This window comes from Protomyctophum bolini (assembly GCF_963924005.1).
Source record: "Protomyctophum bolini genome assembly, chromosome: 6".
Lineage (NCBI taxonomy): Eukaryota > Metazoa > Chordata > Actinopteri > Myctophiformes > Myctophidae > Protomyctophum > Protomyctophum bolini.
The window spans coordinates 7357379-7385134 of NC_137867.1; the positions used below are offsets into that span (position 1 = coordinate 7357379).

At 40.0% G+C, this 27756-nt stretch overlaps 1 protein-coding gene across 1 annotated transcript in view; it reads left to right on the forward strand.

Annotated features, from left to right (window-relative positions):
* npc1l1 (NPC1-like 1) overlaps positions 1–10423 on the forward strand; it is a gene marked incomplete at both ends in the record, with an annotated part of 33477 nt that extends 23054 nt beyond the window's left edge. The window contains 9 exons of the mRNA XM_080765651.1: positions 1066–1256; positions 5251–5375; positions 5858–5987; positions 6831–6886; positions 7197–7347; positions 8110–8341; positions 9241–9354; positions 9838–10000; positions 10239–10423. Of these exons, the coding sequence (XP_080621777.1) occupies positions 1066–1256; positions 5251–5375; positions 5858–5987; positions 6831–6886; positions 7197–7347; positions 8110–8341; positions 9241–9354; positions 9838–10000; positions 10239–10423 (1347 nt within the window). The remainder of the gene's footprint in view (positions 1–1065; positions 1257–5250; positions 5376–5857; positions 5988–6830; positions 6887–7196; positions 7348–8109; positions 8342–9240; positions 9355–9837; positions 10001–10238) is intronic.
* Positions 10424–27756: the final 17333 nt, after the last annotated feature.

Sequence of the window (27756 nt, forward strand, 5' to 3'; positions counted from 1 at the left end):
CTGACTGCAGGCGGATATATAATGATCATTATAACAATGTGCAAGAAAATATTTAAAAAGATGTAAGAACTTTATATTTGTGGACAATCAAAATATGTTTTTTATTTTAATGTGGTGTCATTAAAATTAATCTGGATATGGCAGACTCAATATCTAGAAAATAAAAACATGGCACTTCATTTAAAATAGGTTACAGACCCCTGTTATATGCGCTTATTTTGGGATTATTTTTATAGACCTATTTACTTGTTTCTCTGAGACATGGCAACAGCGTCTTTTTATTGCGTCATTTTATTGGGAATGTTGAGATTAGAAACGGCCATAATTCTTTCATTTCTCAACCTTAAAAAAAAACAAAAACATGCATAATCCTTGGGAAGTTTGCTTTCATACGCTGTATCACACTTGATTCAAGTCTTCTTCAATAAAATGCTACGAGCGAAGACCATACCATCACGGGACCATACCGCATCACAGGCATACGCACCAGGCATTCAACTCATTACTCATTTCAAATATAATATAATTATAATTTAAATTAAAATATAATTTTACTGGTGTTTCTCAATAGAAACAACTTATTTTGAGGCATGAAGGTGACAGCATGCAGTGCAATAGGAATAATTAACCCAAATGTGACAAAGTCATATATGTCATGTCTTCTATGGTAAGACAGTATTATTATTATTATTATTAGGTTCCCAAGTTGCATCGTTCTCAAGTAGGCCAGTGGGCGGCAGACGGGCACGTATACAGGCCTATAGTTAAAGGTAGAGTAAGTGATTTCACTCAAAAAGCCTTAGGTTTCGTTTTTGGCTGTGGGACCTAAGCCTTCGTCCAATCAGGATAGAGAGTCAAAAACGAAACCTAAGGTTTTTTGACCCCCAGGGGTTAACTGGGGACAGGGAGGAACTCCTTATATGGTCAGCACACTCTATAGTAGAGAGGATTATCACAACAAAACAAAAAAATAAGTGATATTTGAATTAAGTGAAATCACTTACTCTACCTTTAAGATCAATTCTGGATTACATCTTTAACACTATTGTGTTCCTTCCTCTGCAGGGCTCCTACATGCTGGATTTCTTTGCATACTTGTACAAGTACTTTGAGGTGGGAGTCCCCACCTACTTTGTGACGACCAAAGGCTTCAACTTCACTACGGCAGGGGGGATGAACGCCGTGTGCTCCAGTGTGGGCTGTGACCAGTTCTCCCTCACTCAGAAGATCCAGTACGCCACCGACTTCCCTGAGCTGTGAGTTTGACTCTGTTCTCTGCATCGGCATGTGAAAAAAAAAACATCGTTCTCTTCATCAGCACATAAAGTAAGGCCTCTGTAAGAGTGGCACGATAATAATGTGACATGGTGGCCACAGCAAAATGCATTTCTGTCCCAATGGTTCCCAACCCGAGGTGTGCACTGCAGGTGGTGCCTCCTTGGGTGAAAGACTGAAGGTTCACATATGGGGGTTTTGAGACAACCACACATTATTAAAGCAGAAATGCCAAGGGCCACTTACGGCGCTTCCAAGGCTACTCCCATTTGGGGAAGATGGAAAGAAAAAGGAAAAGAAAATGCTGACACGTTTTGGCCAAGTGCCCGCCCTCCCTGACAAAGGCCACTTCATGCCAAGAGCACCTTGGCTACGCAAACAAAAAACACGTGACAGAGCACGCCAGTCCCCTATAGGTTTTTAAACCACCGATTATTTGACTTTTTTTTTTTTTTTTCCTTTTTACCACACTTTCTTTTTAAGCGCAAACAATACCAGAACTGCAAGCTCCCGTCATATGACGTGCTGTACGAGCTTGTATATCATTTAGCCTGTTTTTTTGGCATTAGATAAAACATTCATTATTATGTATTTATGTGACAGAGACAACGGGTCATTATTCAACAAGTCTGCTTCCACGTCCATGCACTGTAAATGGGCCCAGAGCTCATTTCCATATTATAGTCCCTGAGCAGGCTCTTAAAAATGATGATAAAACTATCCATATAAAAAACAATTCCCCCCCCCCCCTTCTCTCTCTCTCTCTCTCTCTCTCTCTCTCTCTCTCTCTCTCTCTCTCTCTCTCTCATTAGAGACACAGCCCTACCCCTCTCTCTGTTTCTGGCGCCCCCTACTGGTATGAAAAGTAACATACTCGTGCTCATAGGCACAGGTACACGGACATTACTGGTTGTAGGAGTGGTTGCACCACTCAAAAACAAAAGGACAAATAAACATCACATTCACAGTGTGACAAGATTGATACTATGACTTACTCATTAATAGAGGGAATTTTACTCGGACATCACAGTCAGGTTATGCCCTATAAAACACAGACAGAGACTTTTGCACTTCTGCACACCACTGTTGTGGCCAGTGAACAGGGAACAGTGAACGTGCACACATCAAAGGGGGCTTAATTAAGCCCCTGCCCTTTCACCCGTCTGTAAAACAACTGACCCTTTCCATGACCACAAATGCAGCATTCGCTCCTTTCCATGCCATATTGGAAGGCAGGATTCAGGAGTGGATTAAGAACCTCAACACGGATTTTCCTGGAGGCTTAAACATGCCTAAAATCAGATCTTGAACACTACAAAACTTAAACTCATAGGATTAAACTGGAGAAATCTAAAAGTGATTGGATCAGACTTCCTTCGGATACATGGCGAATGCATTTATTCCTTGCATTGTGCACTGAAGTCTTTTAATTCCCCCCCGAAGTCTCCTAAACTTTAACACAGTGTTTTTGCGTCGATCATTGTTGTTTATCAAAGTTTGTCTCGACGCGGCGAGAGCTTGTAGATCTGCTATTTTCGCTATTTCTGTCCAAAGGGTGCCCCTCTTTATTATATGGGCTTTTAGCCCCCTGCATGCCCCTCCCATAACACTCTCTGCACGTCCCATGGCTGCAGCGGCCAGTCGGTTGTCCTATATATATACGCAGCAGTGCGCTTGCTGTGCTGCGCAGTGCGAACCCGAGTCATATTATCTGGCCTCCATATCATTGCCTTTCCCCTTGACACCAAGCCTTGAACCTGCTGATAATCTATATAAGCTCACACATCGCCTGCCAATTCCCGGCGGTTAATGATCACCTCGGTTATATGAGCGGCACTCAGCACTCTATCATTCAAATTCAGAGGCTACGCCAACTGCTCTATATAGTGTTATATTGTAGGACCTTTGGATACAATGTTTTTTTTTTTCCCTAACAACGCCCAGTGTGATATGCATTAGGCTACGTAACCCCATTTGAGACCATTTGTTTATATACTTTTGGGAGCCCTGCAGCGTATGATTGTTGGTATATGATTGTTCTTAGTCCATGAGCCAGAGCTCAAAAATTGGAACGTTAATTATGAATTGAGTGGTCAAAACCTATTAAATTGTAATCACCATGAAACTTCCGCAGTTGATTATACTTACACGAAGACAATGATTCATTGTATTACAAAATTTTAACATAATGCAAAATTAAGCATTATATAGAAAGAGGTGCAAAAAATTTAAAATATGAAAAAGCTACTACTCTAGAAGTGTGATCATTTACTTATTAAATATATTGATCCTATGAGCAATGTACGTATGATTTTGCTCACTCAATTCATAATTGACGTTCACATTTTGGAGGTCTGCCTCATGGACTATAAGAACAGAACAAAAATAACTGAACTGGTTCCCAACCGGTGGAAAAGGGGCCTACAGTGGGGAACAAACACTGAACAAACACTCTACAGCAGAATAATGGAGCTTAAACCTATAATAATAAGACCTTTTTTTTTTAACCAAATAATATACATTACATAATTACATTACATTTAATCTCCTGGGCTCATAACTTATTTGTCCACTCTTTGTAATCATGATCTCTATAGCATCTGTCTGCAGGGACAGCTGAGCCATCGCCGCCGGCCGGCATGTGCATTTTGCACATGCCTTCGTTGCGCAGAAGATAAGAGGGACCAGGGAACACTGGCTCATTGTTGCAGAGGTTTTAGCGCATAACGTGGTCAGCGCTATCAACTGCTGAAAGGCAAAGGGCAGAGAGGGGCTGAGGCGCGATTCATACTCCTATTTTAGAGCCGAATAAAAGTCGGTTCGGCGCTGTAGAGCCTACAATGTGACGTCATTTGAGGTTCGGGGTGGGTGGGGGGGGGGGGGGGGGGGGGTACCGTCCTAAAGTCGCCTCTTCTGTGCTACTGAAATTTTCTGACGAGCCGAAATCATTTCGGCACTACAGCGGTAAAATAGGAGTATGAATCGGACCTTTGACCTTGACGATACATGGCGATTTGAGGTACTCAAAAAGACTTGATTGATATTGTTTAAAAAGATCACACCCGTGTGAAGTGAGGGCCGCTAATATATTAAAGTCTAACTCATGTTGATTAGGTGATGTAACGGTGATGTAAAACAAACGGTGACAAAACAAACATTAAAGTCTCTTTATTGTTAATGGCATTTAATGTTTGTGTCAGGGACAAGATGACGTATACACATTTTCCCTTCATTGTCATCAATGACATTTTTAAAAACAAACAAATTGAACTAAAGACAAACATTAAACCTCCTTCATTGTCAATGGTGTTTTTAAAACAAACATTGAACTAAAGACAAACATTAAACCTGTGTATAGGAGGGGCTGGCGCCCCTCAGAAATATTCCTAAAAACAAAACAAAATAATAATGGAGCTGGGAACTTCTCCTTTGTGGGAACGATCCATTCCTGGGTCATGTGAGAATGGTCCAGTGGAAAGAACAGGGATGTGGGCAGGGAAACACACCTATCTTCTGTGATGTCACTTCCCGGAAGGTGGCGCCGGTGCCCAAGAACCATCATCAACATTATGAAAATCACATAAATATAATTGTCTGGGTGAAAATCACCCTCGTTTAATATTCTATAGGGTTAAGTGATTTTTGTTGTCGTTAATTGTTGTTAAAATAAGTGTTAAATATAGGTATATATATTCCCATAGTAACTGTGTTTCTTCAGTAACAGGATACTGGATGAACACGTGGAATTAGATATGTTGACCTAACCCCAGAACACTGTAAAACGTAAGCTAATAAATGGGTATACTCTCTCATGATTGGATGAAATTGGCGACCCACCGTCCCAACAGAAAATATATTATTTTGTGTTTATTAAAGAGCTGGAGAGACCCTATATGATTACTATCATTCAGAATACAAATCCCCTGATTAAGACATGTGTTGTGATGTCAGTTGTGATTGTATTTATCTCTGTAGGTCCTATTTGGCTATTCCTGCTAACTCCTGGGTGGATGACTTCATCGACTGGCTCAACCCTGGATCCAAATGCTGTCGTTTGTACTCATGGCCCTTCCCTTCCCACTTCTGCCCCGCAAACGAATGTGAGCTCCACATTGTAAAACTGTCAAGATCCAATATAGTTAGTTTTACTCCCGTTTCTTTGTCCCATATGGAACCTATACTGGGTTGACCGTATTCTGTGCACAGCTGTGCTACACTAAATATCTTCGCAGAAGATTGCAGATCTACAAGCTCACAACACGACACAGCACGACAAAATGTGAACTTGTAGATTAGCAATTTCTGACAAAGCCATGGTTTCTGAACCGTCTACAGCCCTCCTCTGAGACACATATGCCCCTTTTCACCAAAATAACTTTGGTATGGTTCTGAACCAATTCATTTTCAGTGGAAACACTTTGAACCGGTTCAATATTAGGTGGTTCAACCCCGGTGTAAAAATGGGCATTAATAGCAGCAGGACATAACGTGGTCCTATAAAAGCAGTAGACGTCTTTCACATGATAACATACACAATGTATTCTGAGTCATATTAACAACAACTCTCTACTGTCTTCTCCAGCTGGTCTTATCTGTAGAGATAAGTGTATCGAAGGAAGCGCCACTGGCGTCCTCAGGCCGACCGTGGAGGAGTTCAACCGGTTCCTGCCTGACTTCCTGGGGAACCGGCCTGACCTGCAGTGCTCCAAAGGGTCAGTGGAAAAATGACGTTCACAACGTCTTGCATCAACAGCGCTTTGTGAGCTTGTAGATTAGCTGTTGGGGGGGGGGGGGCGGGGCCCACTGGTTCTCAAAGTGGGGTCAAGAGAGGGTCTTTGAGGTGGTTCCTCCCCAAACGTGATATATACAGTGCGCTGCATTGTAGAGCTACGAAAAACAAGACATTGGTATTGAGACAAAATCTTTTCAAATGGGAGTCTGCAGCCAAACGTTTGAGAATCGTGAGCGTAGGTTTGAAACGGCTCTTGACAACAAGCTTTTTTTTTTTTTTTTTTTTTTTTATCCCACGATTTTGTAACCCAGTTTTCTTTTCACCCAGTGCCAATTGTCTAATGTAATCCTGGGCGCTACACTTCCTCTGCCAACCTGGGGGGGGGGGGGCAGCGGACTGACCTCATGCCTCCTTCTATGCATGAGGAGTCCAAGCTGCTTCTTTTCACCTGACAGAGGGGAATTTCCCCGGGCCGGACGTATAGCGCGTGGAAGGGACACGTTATTTCCAACCAGTTCCTTTCCCCTCCATCAGACGCCCCGGCTGGCCAGGGGGAGGTATAGTTTTAGAGACCAGGATTACGGCATGTTTTTGTGAGGGTATCTACCCTATAGGGGACACGGGGAGAACATGCAAACTCCACACAGAAAAGGCCCTTTCGCCGACGACCCGCCTCGGGGTATGGGCACTGATGACGCGGAGGAGGGAACACGCCGCCAGTGCCCACAACAGCGTCCCCAGCGGGAATCGAACCCAGGATGACAACAAGCTTTAGAAAGGAAGGGAAGCAATTAATCACACCTCCTGCTGTGTTTTCCAACAGCGGCCTGGGTGCCTACGACAAGGCTGTGGTGAGAGATGACAGCGGAGAAATCATAGGTGAGGCGTCATCTCATATCCTGATACAGACAGTGACTACATTGTGTTGTGTGTTGTGTGCGTGTGCGTGCGCACATTTTACATGCCGTGAAAAGGGGCCAGGTGTGTTGTTTGCATTGCATTGTGGTGGGACATTCAGAGCAGCGTAAAGAGTAAAGCTGTGATATTTACAGAATGTATCATGCATTTCACATGCTGTTAAGTAGCTCGAATATGCAAAAGAAAAGTGTCACAGACCAATTTGTATAGCAACTGAACTTGAAACATCACCGCTGCCTCTCTCTCTCTCTCTCTCTCTCTCTCTGTCCAGCCTCCAGGTTCATGGCATACCACACGCCACTGACAACCTCTGAGGAGTTCACCGCAGCGCTGCAGAAGGCCAGGGAACTGGCCTTGAACATCACCATGGGCATGAGGGCAATACCAGGCACCTCCCCGGACTTTGAGGTCTTCCCCTACACGTATGTCAGCCATCACTTTGCTGTATGGCACGGTGTAAAAAAAATAAATATACAGTTTTTGAATATACAGAAAAAATGGCAGGGGACAATAAAATATATACTTTGTTTGGACACTATGGGAGAAGACACATTTTGAGTGACCAAACTTTTGCCTATATAGGATATATTTATATGTACGGAAATTATATTTCAGACAACCCCAAATATCCAATTGTTCAATGTAGGCATATTTCTACTGTGTCTTTTCCATCATGTATATATACGAATGTTCATTTCTATACCAGATTGTCTCAATCATAATACACATACCAAAAGGGTTCATGAAGGGTCGTCTCAAAGTTGGACAAACTTGCGGAGCTTCTCTGGGATATGTGACAGGGGCCAGCAAAAAGGGCCTCAACTCTACTTTTCCATTTTTCAGATTTTTACAGATTATTAAAGTACAGAATGTAAGCTTTCATATGATTCAATGAAATTGGACAATAATTGAAGGAGATATAACCATTTTAAAATGATTGGGGCCTTTCACCCAAAGCTGAGAAAAGTTCCTTTCAATATTCACAACATTTTTAACACCTTAGAGCTGGATAGAAGTGGGTGTGACAATGGGAGGGACAATAGGTACTTAACTCCACCCACAATGACCACCTTAGAACGTTTTAGCTGTCAACAGTGCAACACTGGAAACACAATGTTTAAGCCAGTAGAACAAACAATGCAATTTGTAAGGTGCCCGCCATGTGTGCCGTTCTCCTGTTGCAGGGTGACCTATGTGTTCTACGAGCAGTACCTGACCATCGTGCAGGAGGGCCTTTTCCTCATCTCGCTGTGCCTGGTGCCCACGTTCGTGGTGTGCTGCCTCCTGCTGGGCATGGACCTGCGCTCCGGCCTGCTCAACCTCCTCACCATCATCATGATCACGGTGGACACCGTCGGCGTCATGACGCTCTGGGGCATCGACTACAACGCCGTGGCTCTCATTAACCTGGTCACGGTAAGCAGTGGCGTGCACATATAGACACTAGGGGGGTGCTAGGGCACCCCCTAGTGCCCTTTTGGCAATGTGCTCTTAAAGGGACACTTCACCGTTTTTGCAAAAAAATATATGTTAATGACGTTTAGAAGCTTTAGAACACACTCCTGGGGGTCTTTATGTGTGTAATATGTGGTTTTAGATATTTTAGATTGTAGCAGTGAGCCTGTTGTCTCTGATGTCATGGACACTGGGCTCACTTCCTTCCTGGACTACATGTTGTCTCAGTAAGACAGCTCTCCCCCCTATCCACAAGGAGGAGCAGTGCACCAAAGAATTATGGGAATTGTAGTCCAGGAAGGTAGTGAGACCAGTGTCCATGACATCAGAGACAACAGGCTCACTGCTACAATCTAAAATATCTAAAACCACATATTACACACATATATACCCCCAGAAAAGTGATCTAAAGCTTCTAAACGTCATTAACATATATTTTTTTGCAAAAAGGGTGAAGTGTCCCTTTAAAAAAAAAAAAAAAAAAAGTAATTAATTTGTAGTGTGTGGACCATGGTGACATTGATCAAATCTTGATTAAAAAAAAACGCTTCTACTATATTATTTAGGCCCCCCCACAATCTAAAGCTATATGTTTCTATGTCAGTGGTTCTTCGATTAAAGAAAAATAGCAGACCCACCGAGTGGCGCGCTATGAGCTTGTAGGTCTGCTATTTTTTGAAAAATCGAAGAACGACTGACATTTTTAGAATCTGATCTCAGGTCAGAATGGGTTAATCAGGCCAGTGTGTGTCCAGTGGAAACCTCGTATGAATCTGATCTCAGGTCAGAATGGGTTAAGTGATCTTTTCGTGCAAGAAGCAAATGAAAGCAAGTTCTCCTGTTCTCTGTTTCGTCTCCAGTGTGTGGGCATCTCCGTGGAGTTCGTGTCTCACATGACCAGATCCTTCGCCCTCAGCGTCCAACCCACGCAGGTGGAGCGGGCAAAGGAGGCCACAGCCAACATGGGCAGTGCGGTACGTCTGTCCACTCTACACTGCCACACGTACAGTTGTGGTCGTCTGGTATTTAGAAGATCACACCGGTTTGGATTCGTTCTGAAGATCATGTTTTGTATTTTTAGATATTTTGGGGGCTTTTCTGCTCACCCGGGACACGCTGTCGGGCATCAAAGCGAGTGGAACACGCCTTAACCACTTGACCCTAAACAAAGCACTGATTTTTTGTATATTTACTAATAGGAATCACCCGAGTAGAGTAGCCCCCCCCCCCCCCCCCCCCCCCGCCCCCAGGGAATTAATAAGTTCTACCTGTTTTAAGGTTTACCTGCTGAACACATTATACACATATATATATATATATATATATATATATATATATATATATGTATATATATATATATATATATATATATATATATATATATATATATATATATGCTGAGGCTCAAAGTATCCACTCAATAAGTACTGAATGTATTGTGTGTTTGTGTCTCACAGGTGTTTGCAGGTGTTGCCATGACCAACCTGCCTGGTATCGTAGTTCTGGCGTTTGCCAAAGCTCAGCTCATCCAGATCTTCTTCTTCCGGTTAAACCTGGTTATCACACTGCTAGGCATGGCTCATGGACTCATCTTCCTGCCTGTACTGCTCAGCTACTTTGGTGAGAGGGAGAGAATAAAATGCACATCGCTGACGCATACATTTCACATTTTATCATCATACTGTAATTAAGCCAATGTCTGTCTGAATGCATATATCCATCAATCGGGTAAGGGCTAGTGTTTCATAATATACCAAAAAACATCTATACATTTTTGCTGAATGGAGAGACAGAGAGGAGAGCAGAGTAATTGTAGTAACAGAAATGTATTTAAGAAATATGTTCTTGCCGTTTGCAGGTCCTAGTGTAAACAAGGCAGTGTTGCTGCAGATGCAGCAGGCTGCAGCCAGCAAGGAGATACAACTCAGCCCCCACGCTAAGGAGATGTACGAAAACGTGAGCTACGAAGACAACGAGAAAAGGACCCCCATAGACACAGCGGAGGGTCAGTCGGAGAGAGAGGAGAGAATCGACCATTTCTGAGCTCCATCGTCGGCAAACAAAGTACTATTCTGTTTTCGAAACAAAAAGAAACGATGAACGTGACAACCTGGCGCTCAAGTGAGTCTTTGGACAATAACATGTGGTGCTCTTGTGACAATGAAGATATGAAATATTTATCCAAACAAGAGAACACGCATAACGCGAAAGAACATATTTAAGCCTTACATCAGGGCATAATAAATAGAAACATATATATACCTCTGTAACGAAAGGATGAAGAAGGAAAAAAAAGATGGACAATGAAAGGAGGGAGATGGCAAACCCAGGTCACGTTTCAGAGATATGACCTGTTGTGGGTAGGGAATGGGAGAGCTTTGTTAGTCCGGTGGGGGAAATTCAGTTTCAGCTTCACTCAGTTGCTTATGACGAGCCCCCGCGTGGAGGGTCTTGCTCAGGGACACATGGACAGAAACCGGGTCCAGGAGTTGAACCGGTGACCCTCTGATTAGTAGTCCATTCAGCCACGGCCTCCCCAAAGGATGCGACCGGGGGGGTCACATATCATAATCCACTGTGGATATGATAGCTTTTGTGTACCACGGGCAACAATGGAATGGACCTAAATTCAACAGTGCAATATTTCTAACAAAGGACTACAGGACTAAGACTCTAGACCAAGACTCTTTCATGTCACGGACCTCCAGTTTCTCTTTAATGAACCCCAGTTCAAATGATTCTGTCCTATACGAACCCTGGTATGAAATATGATTTTGTCTCAAATGTAATTTGCGAGAATACATTCTGTTTGTATTATAGTTATTTCAAGTGAATTGAATTATAGTGACATTAAACTAGCCCTCCTTTGTCTGAGGACCTCCTAGAACTCCCTCAAGGACCCCCTGGGCGTCCCCGTACTCCTCTTTTAAGTGATTCTGACTTCAAAGTTCTGAGAATGACCTTTGACCTTATTCACCTCACATGACATGAAGTGCAGCTATGGGCAGGATACATTATTCTATGTATTTTCTTTTTTTAAATTGCAAATTAAAATAAAACGCAAAGATGTGGGGCATTTATAGGTATGATAGACAAATAGTTTGAATTAGTCATTTTGTACTTTAAGAATGGTTGTATATTGTGTTTATTTAATGTAATTAGGCCTATTTTATATTTTACTTGACATATTTCACATGAACACTGTATTGATGGTGATGTAAAGCAACAGAAGCACTCCAACAGTATTATGTTGCATTAACCATTACGTGTCTGAGAGTACTGCACAATTAATGCAAAAAAAGAAATATATATACCGTATATATTTTAAATGTTTATTATATGACTGGATTCAGTTCTAAGCTTCCTTTGACTGTTGGTTATGGAATAAACGCTAAACTCTCCAAAATGTTTAAAAGATGTTCAAGATTTTGTGAGAACAGATCTACAAGCTTGCAAGAAGTTACATCGCAACCCAGCTAACCACTTGGGTTTTGACATGGGCTATGGGCATGGGTTCCAAGTGGGCCGTGCACCCAGTTTTCACAAAAGGCCCACCCGTGTTAGCCCATATGGGCTTACGTGGGTTTATAACTGGGTCTTAGATGGTATCCAAATGGGCCATTTTATTTCAGAACCATGTGTGCGCCACCTGTGTTTGCCTAAATGGGTTTGAACTGGGATCTGATTGGGCCTTAAGTGGGTACCAGCTGGGCGAATTATATGTGACCCATGTAGGCCACACTTGTGTCCGCCCTCATTGTCTTCCGTCCTGTTTCTGTTGTCCCCTGCTGTCGATTGTTCATTCCTACGGATAGGATGCAGTGTTTCCAGTTTTCTGTAGTAGTTTCTTCAAGTGTTCAAACTTTATGACTGGATAGCACTTGATCTGTAGAGTCCTACATTACTATCTCCTACGATCAAGGGTTACGGTTAGGGTACTGTAGCATGCCGTTTTTCATCCTTTTTGAGGATTTGAAAAAAATGACGAAAATCACTCCGACTCCATGGACTATAGCCCATGGTCTGGAAGTGATTTTGTCTTTTTTTTTTCAAATCCTCGTTTTTCATCGTTTTTGAGGATTTGAAAAAAAGACGAAAATCACTCCGAGACCATGGACTATATATAGCCCATGGCCTAGAAAAACGGGGATTTGTAAAAAAGAAAAAATCACTTCATCATTTTTGACCATGCATTATAGCCGGGTTAGGGTTGGGGTTAGGGTTAGGTTCCAAGGTTTCAAAAAACGATGGGTTATAGCCCATGTTTTTTGAAATTTTGAAAAAAAAAAATTATCCTCGTTTTCTCATCAAAAAACATGGGCTATAACCCATCGTTTTTTCCGCAATTTTCCGCCATTTTCCGCAATTCCTCCGCAACACTCCGCAATACTCCGCAATTTAAAAAAAAACAAAAAAAAAACATGGGCTATAACCCATCGTTTTTTCCGCAATTTTCCGCAATTCCTCCGCAACACTCCGCAATATTTCAAAAAACATGGGCTATAACCCATAATCTTTTCCGCAATTTTCCGCAATTTTCCGCAATTCCTCCGCAATTTTTCCGCAATACTCTGAAATTAAAAAAAATAGCCCATATCGTACGGCATACTATAGCACGCCGTTTTTCATCATTTCTGAGGATTTGAAAAAAACTATGGGTTATAGGCCATGTTTTTTGAAATTTTGAAAAAAAAACGTATCCTCGTTTCTCATCATTTTGGACCATGGGATATAGCCCATATCGTACGGCATACTATAGCACGCCGTTTTTCATCATTTTTGAGGATTTGAAAAAAATGAAAAAATGAAAAAAACGATGGGTTATAGCCCATGTTTTTTGAAATTTTGAAAAAAAAAGTTATCCTCGTTTCTCATCATTTTGGACCATGGGCTATAGCCCATATCGTACGGCATACTATATCACGCTGTTTTTCATCATTTTTGAGGAGTTGAAAAAAATGAAAAAAACGATGGGTTATAGCCCATGTTTTTTGAAATTTTGAAAAAAAAAACGTATCCTCGTTTCTCATCATTTTGGACCATGGGCTATAGCCCATATCGTACGGCATACTATATCACGCTGTTTTTCATCATTTTTGAGGAGTTGAAAAAAATGAAAAAAACGATGGGTTATAGCCCATGTTTTTTGAAATTTTGAAAAAAAAAACGTATCCTCGTTTCTCATCATTTTGGACCATGGGCTATAGCCCATATCGTACGGCATACTATAGCACGCCGTTTTTCATCATTTAAGAGGATTTGAAAAAAATTAAAAAAAAAAAAACGATGGGTTATAGCCCATGTTTTTTGAAATTTTGAAAAAAAAAGTTAGCCTCGTTTCTCATCATTTTGGACCATGGGCTATAGCCCCTATCGTACGGCATACTATAGCACGCCGTTTTTCATCATTTTGGAGGATTTTAAAAAAATGAAAGAAAAAAAAAAACATGGGTTATAGCCCATCGTTTTTTTAAATTTTGAAAAAAAAAGTTAGCCTCGTTTCTCATCATTTTGGACCGTGGGCTATAGCCCCTATCGTACGGCATACTATAGCACGCCGTTTTTCATCATTTTGGAGGATTTGAAAAAAATGAAAGAAAAAAAAAAACATGGGTTATAGCCCATCGTTTTTTTAAATTTTGAAAAAAAAGTTAGCCTCGTTTCTCATCATTTTGGACCATGGGCAGGGCTATAGCCCCTATCGTACGGCATACTATAGCACGCCGTTTTTCATCATTTTGGAGGATTTGAAAAAAACGAAAAAAAAAAAACGATGGGTTATAGCCCATGTTTTTTGAAATTTTCCGCCATTTTCCGCAATTCCTCCGCAACACTCCGCAATTCCTCCGCAATTTTTCCGCAATACTCTGAAATTAAAAAAAATAGCCCATATCGTACGGCATACTATAACACGCCGTTTTTCATCATTTCTGAGGATTTAAAAAAAACGATGGGTTATAGGCCATGTTTTTTGAAATTTTGAAAAAAAAACTTATCCTCGTTTCTCATCATTTTGGACCATGGGCTATAGCCCATATCGTACGGCATACTATAGCACGCCGTTTTTCATCATTTTTGAGGATTTGAAAAAAATGAAAAAATGAAAAAAACGATGGGTTATAGCCCATGTTTTTTGAAATTTTGAAAAAAAAAGTTATCCTCGTTTCTCATCATTTTGGACCATGGGCTATAGCCCATATCGTACGGCATACTATAGCACGCTGTTTTTCATCATTTTTGAGGAGTTGAAAAAAATGAAAAAAACGATGGGTTATAGCCCATGTTTTTTGAAATTTTGAAAAAAAAACTTATCCTCGTTTCTCATCATTTTGGACCATGGGCTATAGCCCATATCGTACGGCATACTATAGCACGCCGTTTTTCATCATTTTGGAGGATTTGAAAAAAACGATGGGTTATAGGCCATGTTTTTTGAAATTTTGAAAAAAAAACTTATCCTCGTTTCTCATCATTTTGGACCATGGGCTATAGCCCATATCGTACGGCATACTATAGCACGCCGTTTTTCATCATTTTTGAGGATTTGAAAAAAATGAAAAAATGAAAAAAACGATGGGTTATAGCCCATGTTTTTTGAAATTTTGAAAAAAAAAGTTATCCTCGTTTCTCATCATTTTGGACCATGGGCTATAGCCCATATCGTACGGCATACTATAGCACGCTGTTTTTCATCATTTTTGAGGAGTTGAAAAAAATGAAAAAAACGATGGGTTATAGCCCATGTTTTTTGAAATTTTGAAAAAAAAACTTATCCTCGTTTCTCATCATTTTGGACCATGGGCTATAGCCCATATCGTACGGCATACTATAGCACGCCGTTTTTCATCATTTTGGAGGATTTGAAAAAAATGAGAAAAAAAAAACGATGGGTTATAGCCCATGTTTTTTGAAATTTTGAAAAAAAAACTTATCCTCGTTTCTCATCATTTTGGACCATGGGCTATAGCCCATATCGTACGGCATACTATAGCACGCCGTTTTTCATCATTTTGGAGGATTTGAAAAAAATGAGAAAAAAAAAACGATGGGTTATAGCCCATGTTTTTTGAAATTTTGGAAAAAAAAGTTAGCCTCGTTTCTCATCATTTTGGACCATGGGCTATAGCCCCTATCGTACGGCATACTATAGCACGCCGTTTTTCATCATTTTGGAGGATTTAAAAAAAATGAAAGAAAAAAAAAAACATGGGTTATAGCCCATCGTTTTTTTAAATTTTGAAAAAAAAAGTTAGCCTCGTTTCTCATCATTTTGGACCATGGGCTATAGCCCCTATCGTACGGCATACTATAGCACGCCGTTTTTCATCATTTTGGAGGATTTGAAAAAAATGAAAGAAAAAAAAACATGGGTTATAGCCCATCGTTTTTTTTTATTTTGAAAAAAAAGTTAGCCTCGTTTCTCATCATTTTGGACCATGGGCAGGGCTATAGCCCCTATCGTACGGCATACTATAGCACGCCGTTTTTCATAATTTTGGAGGATTTGAAAAAACTGAAAAAAAAACGATGGGTTATATCCTGTTTTTTGAAATTTTGAAAAAAAATATTATCCTCGTTTTCTCATAAAAAAACATGGGCTATAACCCATCGTTTTTTCCGCAATTTTCCGCCATTTTCCGCAATTCCTCCGCAACACTCCGCAATTCCGCTTTCCCCCATTCTGGTATTTCACCAGTTTCATCTGTCAAGAGGCAAAGGCAAGGAACGACCCTAGCTTCAATTTCCTCAGCAGTAACCCCACAAAAGGTGACAGATTTTCACAAAACAATCAGAGAATGCCTGTTGCTGTCAACAAAACTGATGTCTCTTCCTCAGATGAAGAACAATCTCCCAAAGAAAATGACCCAGGAAAATGCTGTCCTATTCATAACAAGCCTCATCCCTTGAGAAAATGTCGAGGCTTCAGGATGAAGACACTAGAGGAGCGAAAAGCTTATTTGAAGGACAATGGAATCTGTTTCAAGTGCTGTGCATCCTCCTCTCATCTGGCACGAAATTGCAGTGTGGCAGTTAAGTGTACAGAATGTGACAGTCAAAACCACTGCACTGCCCTTCATCCAGGTCCACCCCCTTCAACCTTTCAAGCATCCAGCCCCTCAGTAGGTGATGGCGGGGAGGAAGAAGCCTCATCCTCATCACCAATGGTAAACAGTGCTTGTACAGTGGTCTGTGGCAAAGGACTTAAAGCCAAGTCCTGTTCAAAGATTTGTTTGGTCCAAGTCTATCCACATGGTGAGCAGGAGAAATCAGTGAAGATGTACGCAATGCTCGACGATCAGAGCAACCGATCGCTAGCGAAGTCGGAGTTCTTTGAGCAGTTTCACATCAACGGCTATGCATCTCCTTACTCACTGAAGACCTGCGCTGGCATTACAAACACAACTGGGAGAAGGGCTGATGGTTTCACTATAGAGCCTGTACATGGAGGAGTCAGTTTGTCACTCCCAACACTGATTGAATGTAATGAAATACCGGATGACCGATCCGAGATCGCTACACCTGAGGCAGCCTTCCACCATCCACACCTGAAGCACATTGCCCGAGAGATCCCAAAACTGGATGAGAAAGCTCAAATCCTTTTGCTGCTAGGTCGTGACATCTTGAGAGCACACAAGGTGAGGAAACGAGTAAATGGACCTCACAATGCCCCCTTTGCCCTCAAGCTTGACCTGGGGTGGGTTCTAGTAGGCGATGTGGACAGCTCTCCTACTTCAAAGATAAAATGCTTCAAAACCAGCAAATTAGGAAAGAGCAGGCCTTCAACCTTCACACGACATGAAAACCACATCTATCTCAAAGAGAAACAGAGAAGATTGCAACAGTCAACAAGGCCTGAGCAAAGGCATTATGTGTCCTCTGGGCTCAATCCAGCAGACCACGCCTCAAGATCGGTTCCTGCTTCTCAACTTCAGAGCACAAGTTGGCTTACAGAGCCAGATTTCCTCTATAAACCAAACACATGTCACCCTACAACACAAGCTTCCTGTCAACTGGTGAGTCCAGAAGTAGACACTGACATTCGCCCTCAGACTCAAGTCACCACATCTTCCACCACCGTGAAAGACAGACAACTTGGTTCCGAATGCTTCGAGCGTTTCTCCACATGGGACCCTGTCACTCCTTCACACAAATGCACTGGTTGGCACCGGTGTGGACAGCCGCTGGTCTCTGATGACCTTAAAGCCCAGATGGGAAGGTGTGCGACATACTAGTCGAGATTTCCAAAGATGGATCACAGACCTACAGACCAATCACGGAGGTCGTCCTTCTGCTATCAAGAAAAGATAGATAATTAATGTGTTCTGGTATCTTATAGATGCCAGGCGGGGAGTGTGCTGTCCCAGTTATTCAGTTTATCAGATAGGTCTGACTCCCCCCTATGTGCATGCATTTAGCCTAGCTTGATGTGTAATCAGGAGCCAATTGTGCAGCCAATTGAGGTTCAGTAATTTCAGGTGTGCAGGACAGCAGAAGTCAGTTGTTCTCCAGCAGCCTAGGAGCAAGCACACACACAGAAGCTGCTACTATCATTCTTTGTTTTTGGCTTGAAACCATTTCTTGTAAGTTTGTTTGTGTACAATTGCCTTGATTCATGTTTTGTAAGCTTAATCTGAGTTGTTTTGTTTTATTACATGGGATGCTAATATGTTTAATAATTGATTGCTTAGCTTAAAATATGTGAGGTAGAGTGTTAATTTAATTTCAAACTACTGAATGCTTAGCCTAGCATGTGCAGCATGTTATTGAGCTGATTGTGTATTTTATGTTTCTATTTTTACAGTTTCACTCATTGTTTATGAAAGTTGACCACCGGCATCTCAATAAAGGCAAACTGAGATGAATCCTGACTTTTATTGGACTGAGTTTGGCTGGCTGTTGATTTGTGTCACGGACGACACCCTGAGAACAGTACAGCCCATGTTTTTTGAAATTTTGAAAAAAAAACTTATCCTCGTTTCTCATCATTTTGGACCATGGGCTATAGCCCATATCGTACGGCATACTATAGCACGCCGTTTTTCATCATTTTGGAGGATTTGAAAAAAATGAAAAAAAAAAACCGATGGGTTATAGCCCATGTTTTTTGAAAATTTGAAAAAAAAGTTAGCCTCGTTTCTCATCATTTTGGACCATGGGCTATAGCCCCTATCGTACGGCATACTATAGCACGCCGTTTTTCATCATTTTGGAGGATTTAAAAAAAATGAAAGAAAAAAAAAAACATGGGTATAGCCCATCGTTTTTTTAAATTTTGAAAAAAAAAGTTAGCCTCGTTTCTCATCATTTTGGACCATGGGCTATAGCCCCTATCGTACGGCATACTATAGCACGCCGTTTTTCATCATTTTGGAGGATTTGAAAAAAATGAAAGAAAAAAAAAAACATGGGTTATAGCCCATCGTTTTTTTTTATTTTGAAAAAAAAGTTAGCCTCGTTTCTCATCATTTTGGACCATGGGCTATAGCCCCTATCGTACGGCATACTATAGCACGCCGTTTTTCATCATTTTGGAGGATTTGAAAAAACTGAAAAAAAAAAAAACGATGGGTTATAGCCCATGTTTTTTGAAATTTTGAAAAAAGAAGTTAGCCTCGTTTCTCATCATTTTGGACCATGGGCTATAGCCCCTATCGTACGGCATACTATAGCACGCCGTTTTTCATCATTTTGGAGGATTTGAAAAAAATGAAAAAAAAAAACACGATGGGTTATAGCCCATGTTTTTTGAAATTTTGAAAAAAAAAGTTAGCCTCGTTTCTCATCATTTTGGACCATGGGCTATAGCCCCTATCGTACGGCATACTATAGCACGCCGTTTTTCATCATTTTGGAGGATTTGAAAAAAATGAAAGAAAAAAAAAAACATGGGTTATAGCCCATCGTTTTTTGAAATTTTGAAAAAAAAAGTTAGCCTCGTTTCTCATCATTTTGGACCATGGGCTATAGCCCCTATCGTACGGCATACTATAGCACGCCGTTTTTCATCATTTTGGAGGATTTGAAAAAAATGAAAGAAAAAAAAAACATGGGTTATAGCCCATCGTTTTTTGAAATTTTGAAAAAAAAAGTTAGCCTCGTTTCTCATCATTTTGGACCATGGGCTATAGCCCCTATCGTACGGCATACTATAGCACGCCGTTTTTCATCATTTTGGAGGATTTGAAAAAAAAAAAAAAAAAGAAAAACGATGGGTTATAGCCCATGTTTTTTTAAATTTTGAAAAAAAAAGTTAGCCTCGTTTCTCATCATTTTGGACCATGGGCTATAGCCCCTATCGTACGGCATACTATAGCACGCCGTTTTTCATCATTTTGGAGGATTTGAAAAAAATGAAAGAAAAAAAAAAACATGGGTTATAGCCCATCGTTTTTTTTTATTTTGAAAAAAAAGTTAGCCTCGTTTCTCATCATTTTGGACCATGGGCAGGGCTATAGCCCCTATCGTACGGCATACTATAGCACGCCGTTTTTCATCATTTTGGAGGATTTGAAAAAACTAAAAAAAAAAAAAACGATGGGTTATAGCCCATGTTTTTTGAAATTTTGAAAAAAGAAGTTAGCCTCGTTTCTCATCATTTTGGACCATGGGCTATAGCCCCTATCGTACGGCATACTATAGCACGCCGTTTTTCATCATTTTGGAGGATTTGAAAAAAATGAAAAAAAAAAACACGATGGGTTATAGCCCATGTTTTTTGAAATTTTGAAAAAAAAAGTTAGCCTCGTTTCTCATCATTTTGGACCATGGGCTATAGCCCCTATCGTACGGCATACTATAGCACGCCGTTTTTCATCATCTTGGAGGATTTGAAAAAAATGAAAGAAAAAAAAAAACATGGGTTATAGCCCATCGTTTTTTGAAATTTTGAAAAAAAAAGTTAGCCTCGTTTCTCATCATTTTGGACCATGGGCTATAGCCCCTATCGTACGGCATACTATAGCACGCCGTTTTTCATCATTTTGGAGGATTTGAAAAAAAAAAAAAAAAAGAAAAACGATGGGTTATAGCCCATGTTTTTTGAAATTTTGAAAAAAAAAGTTAGCCTCGTTTCTCATCATTTTGGACCATGGGCTATAGCCCCTATCGTACGGCATACTATAGCACGCCGTTTTTCATCATTTTGGAGGATTTGAAAAAAATGGAAAAAAAAAAAACGATGGGTTATAGCCCATGTTTTTTGAAATTTTGAAAAAAAAAAGTTAGCCTCGTTTCTCATCATTTTGGACCATGGGCTCTAGCCCCTATCGTACGGCATACTATAGCACGCCGTTTTTCATCATTTTGGAGGATTTGAAAAAAAAACAAAAAAATCATTTTGGAGGATTTGAAAAAAATGAAAAAAAAACAAACGATGGGTTATAGCCCATGTTTTTTGAAATTTTGAAAAAAAAAGTTAGCCTCGTTTCTCATCATTTTGGACCATGGGCTATAGCCCCTATCGTACGGCATACTATAGCACGCCGTTTTTCATCATTTTGGAGGATTTGAAAAAAATGAAAGAAAAAAAAAAACATGGGTTATAGCCCATCGTTTTTTGAAATTTTGAAAAAAAAAGGTAGCCTCGTTTCTCATCATTTTGGACCATGGGCTATAGCCCCTATCGTACGGCATACTATAGCACGCCGTTTTTCTTTCATTTTGGAGGATTTGAAAAAAACGAAAAAAAAAAAACGATGGGTTATAGCCCATGTTTTTTGAAATTTTGAAAACAAAAGTTAGCCTCGTTTCTCATCATTTTGGACCATGGGCTATAGCCCCTATCGTACGGCATACTATAGCACGCCGTTTTTCATCATTTTGGAGGATTTGAAAAAAATGAAAAAAAAAAAAAAACGATGGGTTATAGCCCATGTTTTTTGAAATTTTGAAAAAAAAAGTTAGCCTCGTTTCTCATCATTTTGGACCATGGGCTATAGCCCCTATCGTACGGCATACTATAGCACGCCGTTTTTCATCATTTTGGAGGATTTGAAAAAAATGAAAGAAAAAAAAAAACATGGGTTATAGCCCATCGTTTTTTGAAATTTTGAAAAAAAAAGTTAGCCTCGTTTCTCATCATTTTGGACCATGGGCTATAGCCCCTATCGTACGGCATACTATAGCACGCCGTTTTTCATCATTTTGGAGGATTTGAAAAAAATGAAAAAAAAAAAAAAACATGGGTTATAGCCCATCGTTTTTTGAAATTTTGAAAAGAAAAGTTAGCCTCGTTTCTCATCATTTTGGACCATGGGCTATAGCCCCTATCGTACGGCATACTATAGCACGCCGTTTTTCATCATTTTGGAGGATTTGAAAAAAATTAAAAAATGAAAAAACGATGGGTTATAGCCCATGTTTTTTGAAATTTTGAAAAAAAAAGTTAGGCTCGTTTCTCATCATTTTGGACCATGGGCTATAGCCCCTATCGTACGGCATACTATAGCACGCCGTTTTTCATCATTTTGGAGGATTTGAAAAAAATGAAAAAATAAAAAAACGATGGGTTATAGCCCATGTTTTTTGAAATTTTGAAAAAAAAAAATTAGCCTCGTTTCTCATCATTTTGGACCATGGGCTCTAGCCCCTATCGTACGGCATACTATAGCACGCCGTTTTTCATCATTTTGGAGGATTTGAAAAAAAAACAAAAAAATCATTTTGGAGGATTTGAAAAAAATGAAAAAAAAACAAACGATGGGTTATAGCCCATGTTTTTTGAAATTTTGAAAAAAAAAGTTAGCCTCGTTTCTCATCATTTTGGACCATGGGCTATAGCCCCTATCGTACGGCATACTATAGCACGCCGTTTTTCATCATTTTGGAGGATTTGAAAAAAATGAAAGAAAAAAAAAAACATGGGTTATAGCCCATCGTTTTTTGAAATTTTGAAAAAAAAAGGTAGCCTCGTTTCTCATCATTTTGGACCATGGGCTATAGCCCCTATCGTACGGCATACTATAGCACGCCGTTTTTCTTTCATTTTGGAGGATTTGAAAAAAACGAAAAAAAAAAAACGATGGGTTATAGCCCATGTTTTTTGAAATTTTGAAAACAAAAGTTAGCCTCGTTTCTCATCATTTTGGACCATGGGCTATAGCCCCTATCGTACGGCATACTATAGCACGCCGTTTTTCATCATTTTGGAGGATTTGAAAAAAATGAAAAAAAAAAAAAAACGATGGGTTATAGCCCATGTTTTTTGAAATTTTGAAAAAAAAAGTTAGCCTCGTTTCTCATCATTTTGGACCATGGGCTATAGCCCCTATCGTACGGCATACTATAGCACGCCGTTTTTCATCATTTTGGAGGATTTGAAAAAAATGAAAAAAAAAAAAAAACATGGGTTATAGCCCATCGTTTTTTGAAATTTTGAAAAAAAAAGTTAGCCTCGTTTCTCATCATTTTGGACCATGGGCTATAGCCCCTATCGTACGGCATACTATAGCACGCCGTTTTTCATCATTTTGGAGGATTTGAAAAAAATTAAAAAATGAAAAAACGATGGGTTATAGCCCATGTTTTTTGAAATTTTGAAAAAAAAAGTTAGGCTCGTTTCTCATCATTTTGGACCATGGGCTATAGCCCCTATCGTACGGCATACTATAGCACGCCGTTTTTCATCATTTTGGAGGATTTGAAAAAAATGAAAAAATAAAAAAACGATGGGTTATAGCCCATGTTTTTTGAAATTTTGAAAAAAAAAAATTATCCTCGTTTTCTCATTAAAAAAAACATGGGCTATAACCCATCGTTTTTTCCGCAATTTTCCGCAATTTTCCGCAATTCCTCCGCAATTTTTCCGCAATACTCTGAAATAAAAAAAAATAGCCCATATCGTACGGCATACTATAGCACGCCGTTTTTCATCATTTCTGAGGATTTGAAAAAAACTATGGGTTATAGCCCATGTTTTTTGAAATTTTGAAAAAAAAAGTTATCCTCGTTTCTCATCATTTTGGACCATGGGCTATAGCCCCTATCGTACGGCATACTATAGCACGCCGTTTTTCATCATTTTGGAGGATTTGAAAAAAATTAAAAAATTAAAAAACGATGGGTTATAGCCCATGTTTTTTGAAATTTTGAAAAAAAAAGTTAGCCTCGTTTCTCATCATTTTGGACCATGGGCTATAGCCCCTATCGTACGGCATACTATAGCACGCCGTTTTTCATCATTTTGGAGGATTTGAAAAAAATTAAAAAATTAAAAAACGATGGGTTATAGCCCATGTTTTTTGAAATTTTGAAAAAAAAAGTTAGGCTCGTTTCTCATCATTTTGGACCATGGGCTATAGCCCCTATCGTACGGCATACTATAGCACGCCGTTTTTCATCATTTTGGAGGATTTGAAAAAAATGAAAAAATAAAAAAACGATGGGTTATAGCCCATGTTTTTTGAAATTTTGAAAAAAAAAAATTATCCTCGTTTTCTCATTAAAAAAAACATGGGCTATAACCCATCGTTTTTTCCGCAATTTTCCGCAATTTTCCGCAATTCCTCCGCAATTTTTCCGCAATACTCTGAAATAAAAAAAAATAGCCCATATCGTACGGCATACTATAGCACGCCGTTTTTCATCATTTCTGAGGATTTGAAAAAAACTATGGGTTATAGCCCATGTTTTTTGAAATTTTGAAAAAAAAAGTTATCCTCGTTTCTCATCATTTTGGACCATGGGCTATAGCCCATATCGTACGGCATCCTATAGCACGCTGTTTTTCATCATTTTTGAGGAGTTGAAAAAAATGAAAAAAACGATGGGTTATAGCCCATGTTTTTTGAAATTTTGAAAAAAAAAGTTATCCTCGTTTTCTCATCAAAAAACATGGGCTATATATAACCCATCGTTTTTTCCGCAATTTTCCGCCATTTTCCGCAACACTCCGCAATACTCCGCAATTTAAAAAAAAACATGGGCTATAACCCATCGTTTTTTCCGCAATTTTCCGCAATTCCTCCGCAACACTCCGCAATATTCCGCAATTTTTCAAAAAACATGGAATATAACCCATCATTTTTTCCGCAATTTTCCGCAATTTTCCGCAATTCCTCCGCAATTTTTCCGCAATACTCAAATTAAAAAAAAATAGCCCATATCGTACGGCATACTATAGCACGCCGTTTTTCATCATTTCTGAGGATTTGAAAAAAACGATGGGTTATATCCCATGTTTAAAAAAAAAAAAAAGTTATCCTCGTTTCTCATCATTTTGGACCATGGGCTATAGCCCATATCGTACGGCATACTATAGCACGCTGTTTTTCATCATTTTTGAGGAGTTGAAAAAAATGAAAAAAACGATGGTGTGAACACCATGCAGGACACTAGACGATCTGTTTGCATTTGACTGGGCCACTGGGACGCAGTGTTGTTTTTGGCGGCACATTTTGATTTTAGTTTTAGTCTTATAGTCTTTTGAATAGTTTTCATTTAGTTTTAGTCACATTTTTAGTCACCTGGAATGTCTTAGTGTTTAGTCTAGTTTTAGCCGACTAAATGTCACGCAATTTTAGTCGACTGAATCTACAGTTGATTTAGTCGACTGAAATGTATTCTGGTGGGCCTTGATGCCGTCGAAATGACAGATTTTACACTTGCTGAAAATAGTCGATCTACAAGCGCACAACGCGCTGTGAGCTTGTAGATCGGCTATTTTGCAACCAAGTGTAAATTCACTTATACTGGTTTTTATTTATTGACGAAATTGTCAGTATATTTAGTCTTAGTTTTAGTCATCATAGCTTAGTTTTCATTTTGTTTCTATTTAGTTTTTGTCCGTGAAAAAACGGTAGTCGACGAACATTTTTCGTCTTAGTTTTAGTCGACGGAAACAACACTGGCTGGGAGTGGTGAGGAAAATGGAGAACAGGGGGGCATTTATGGATCAATACAATTAAGCCAGGCCAACATGTATGTTGGGACAGTATTATACAGTAGGCTGATTCATGTGTTTGGGTGTGGATTTCTCCTTTAACCACATCGACATATTCACTGGGACATTGAATGATGATGAACATTAAAAAAGGCTATTGAACGGCATGATGCTTTATTAGATCAGCCTTATAAATTATAACATTAAACTTGATAAATAACATCCCATAGTTTCATGTTGACAAGTATACAGAAGAACACAGGTTGTGGTACAGTACACAGCAAAAAAAAAAAAAAAAAAACTCCTTTGTGAAGTGCACAAATTTGCCCACAAGGTGTCTCTCTTTTACAGAATGAAGCTTTTCTAAAGCGCACAGAGATCCGGTTGTTTATAATAAATTGACCAGTTTTACAATGAGTTTCTAGGGGGTTTCTCTGATGCGTCAATGACACAAACATCTACCGTTCCAAAGTGAACTGATTGCAATAACGTCATTGTTTTTCTCAAACAAAACGATTAGATAATACAGTAAAATACAGTGTCTATATATAGCCCGGCAGGCCATCAGTCTAAATCAATGGTTCTCAAACTGTTTGGGACCCCCAGTTGTGCTATTATAGGCCACAGACTCCCCCCCCACCAATAATTCAGAGTGTATACGAACGTAACCAAATGGACCCCGTACGTTCAACGGTCAATGTATAGTTCCGTTTGCACACTCTCGGAGGTGTTTACACAACTGTAAGGGTCCATTTGATTTCCTATAGCTATATCCACAACTGTAAGGGTCCATTTGATTTCCTATAGCTATATCCACAACTGTAAGGGTCCATTTGATTTCCTATAGCTATATCAAACATTTATAGGACACCCTGCAACACCCTCAAGGACCCCTGGGGGTCCCCAGACCCCACGTCGACGACCATTGGTCTAAAAATGAACCACAGAGATGGTAGTAAACATTTTGTCATACTATAGTATGTCCTCCATAACATCTCACTGGTAACATGGACAACATTCTACGGATAAGCTATAGTTAGTAGATAAAAATCACTGGTTATTGAGGCCCTGTTCAGACTGCCATCAATCAACACGCCTGTGTCCGGGTAGCATAGCTCAGTCGGTATAGAGCAATATTGCCAAAATTGGTAGCTGTTGTTGTAGATAGTGGGAGCTGATGGTAAGTGTGGGTGTAAGGACTGGAGCTGATAGTCGTGTTGTTGTAAGGACTTGGAGATGATGGTAGGCGTTGCTGTAAGGCCTCACACTGTTGCAACATGCATACGACATTTGTCTTGTGTCTTGTCTGTGTTTAATGGCCGCCCCAATGCATTTCCAATGGAAGTCACATGGTTTGACAAAACATCAAACAAAAATGTTTTGTCAAACCATGTGACTTCCATTGGAAATGCATTGGGGGGGGGGGACAAGACACAAGACAAATGTTGTATGCATGTTGCAGCAGTGTGAGTGAGGCCTAAGTAGTGGGAGCTGATAGTAGTGTTGTTGTAAGGACTTGGAGCTGATGGTAGGTGTTGTTGTAAGTAGTGTGAACTGATGGGGGGGGGGGACAAGACACAAGACAAATGTTGTATGCATGTTGCAGCAGTGTGAGTGAGGCCTAAGTAGTGGGAGCTGATAGTAGTGTTGTTGTAAGGACTTGGAGCTGATGGTAGGTGTTGTTGTAAGTAGTGTGAACTGATGGTAGGTGTTGCGCTGCAATCCATCTCCCAGGGGCCTAGGGGATAGATGCCCTCGTTCTTAGCCGATACAGAGACTAATCTATACTTAATTAGACAGACAGTGTGAACACACTGTAGCCTCAATAACCCAGGACACACTATCATGTGTTCGACCGGCCTGTTTTCACCAACCAGATTAAGTCCTACTACTGTAAACAACCAACTGTGAAGTCAGGCAGTCAGATATAGAAATAACTCTGCTTCCATTTACAATAAAATTAAGTGGAAGATTAAATTGAAATATATATAAAACGATGTCATTAGAATGTGAAGTTCATATACACTGCCAAATTGCCGACTGAATTCAGGCAGAACGGCAGAAAATCTCTTGTACTGTATAACATATAGATATGAATTATCCTATAGGCCTTGCAGATATTGTACATGAAAAATGTGAATAATATGGATGGGGAGAAAAGAGCGGACACCACCAAGGTCATGAGGTTTTATCCACAGCACAATATCCTGATCACTCACTGTCTCTCATCCAATGAGTGAACAGGATGTTGCTCCGCATCCTGTTCACTCATTGGATGAGAGTCAGACGAGCTGCTCCGCATCCTGTCCACTCATTGGATAAGTGACAGCTCAGACCAGGTGCATGGTTCAGCAGTTAACCAACAATTATACTCTCAGAGGTAGGCCTATATACCTATATACCTCTGAGATATGACCAGGAAGCGCCTATAGAGCAGGCGTCTCTTCCTGGCTTTTACACAGCTGGTGGATGGAAATGACGCTAGTGCGCGACTTCA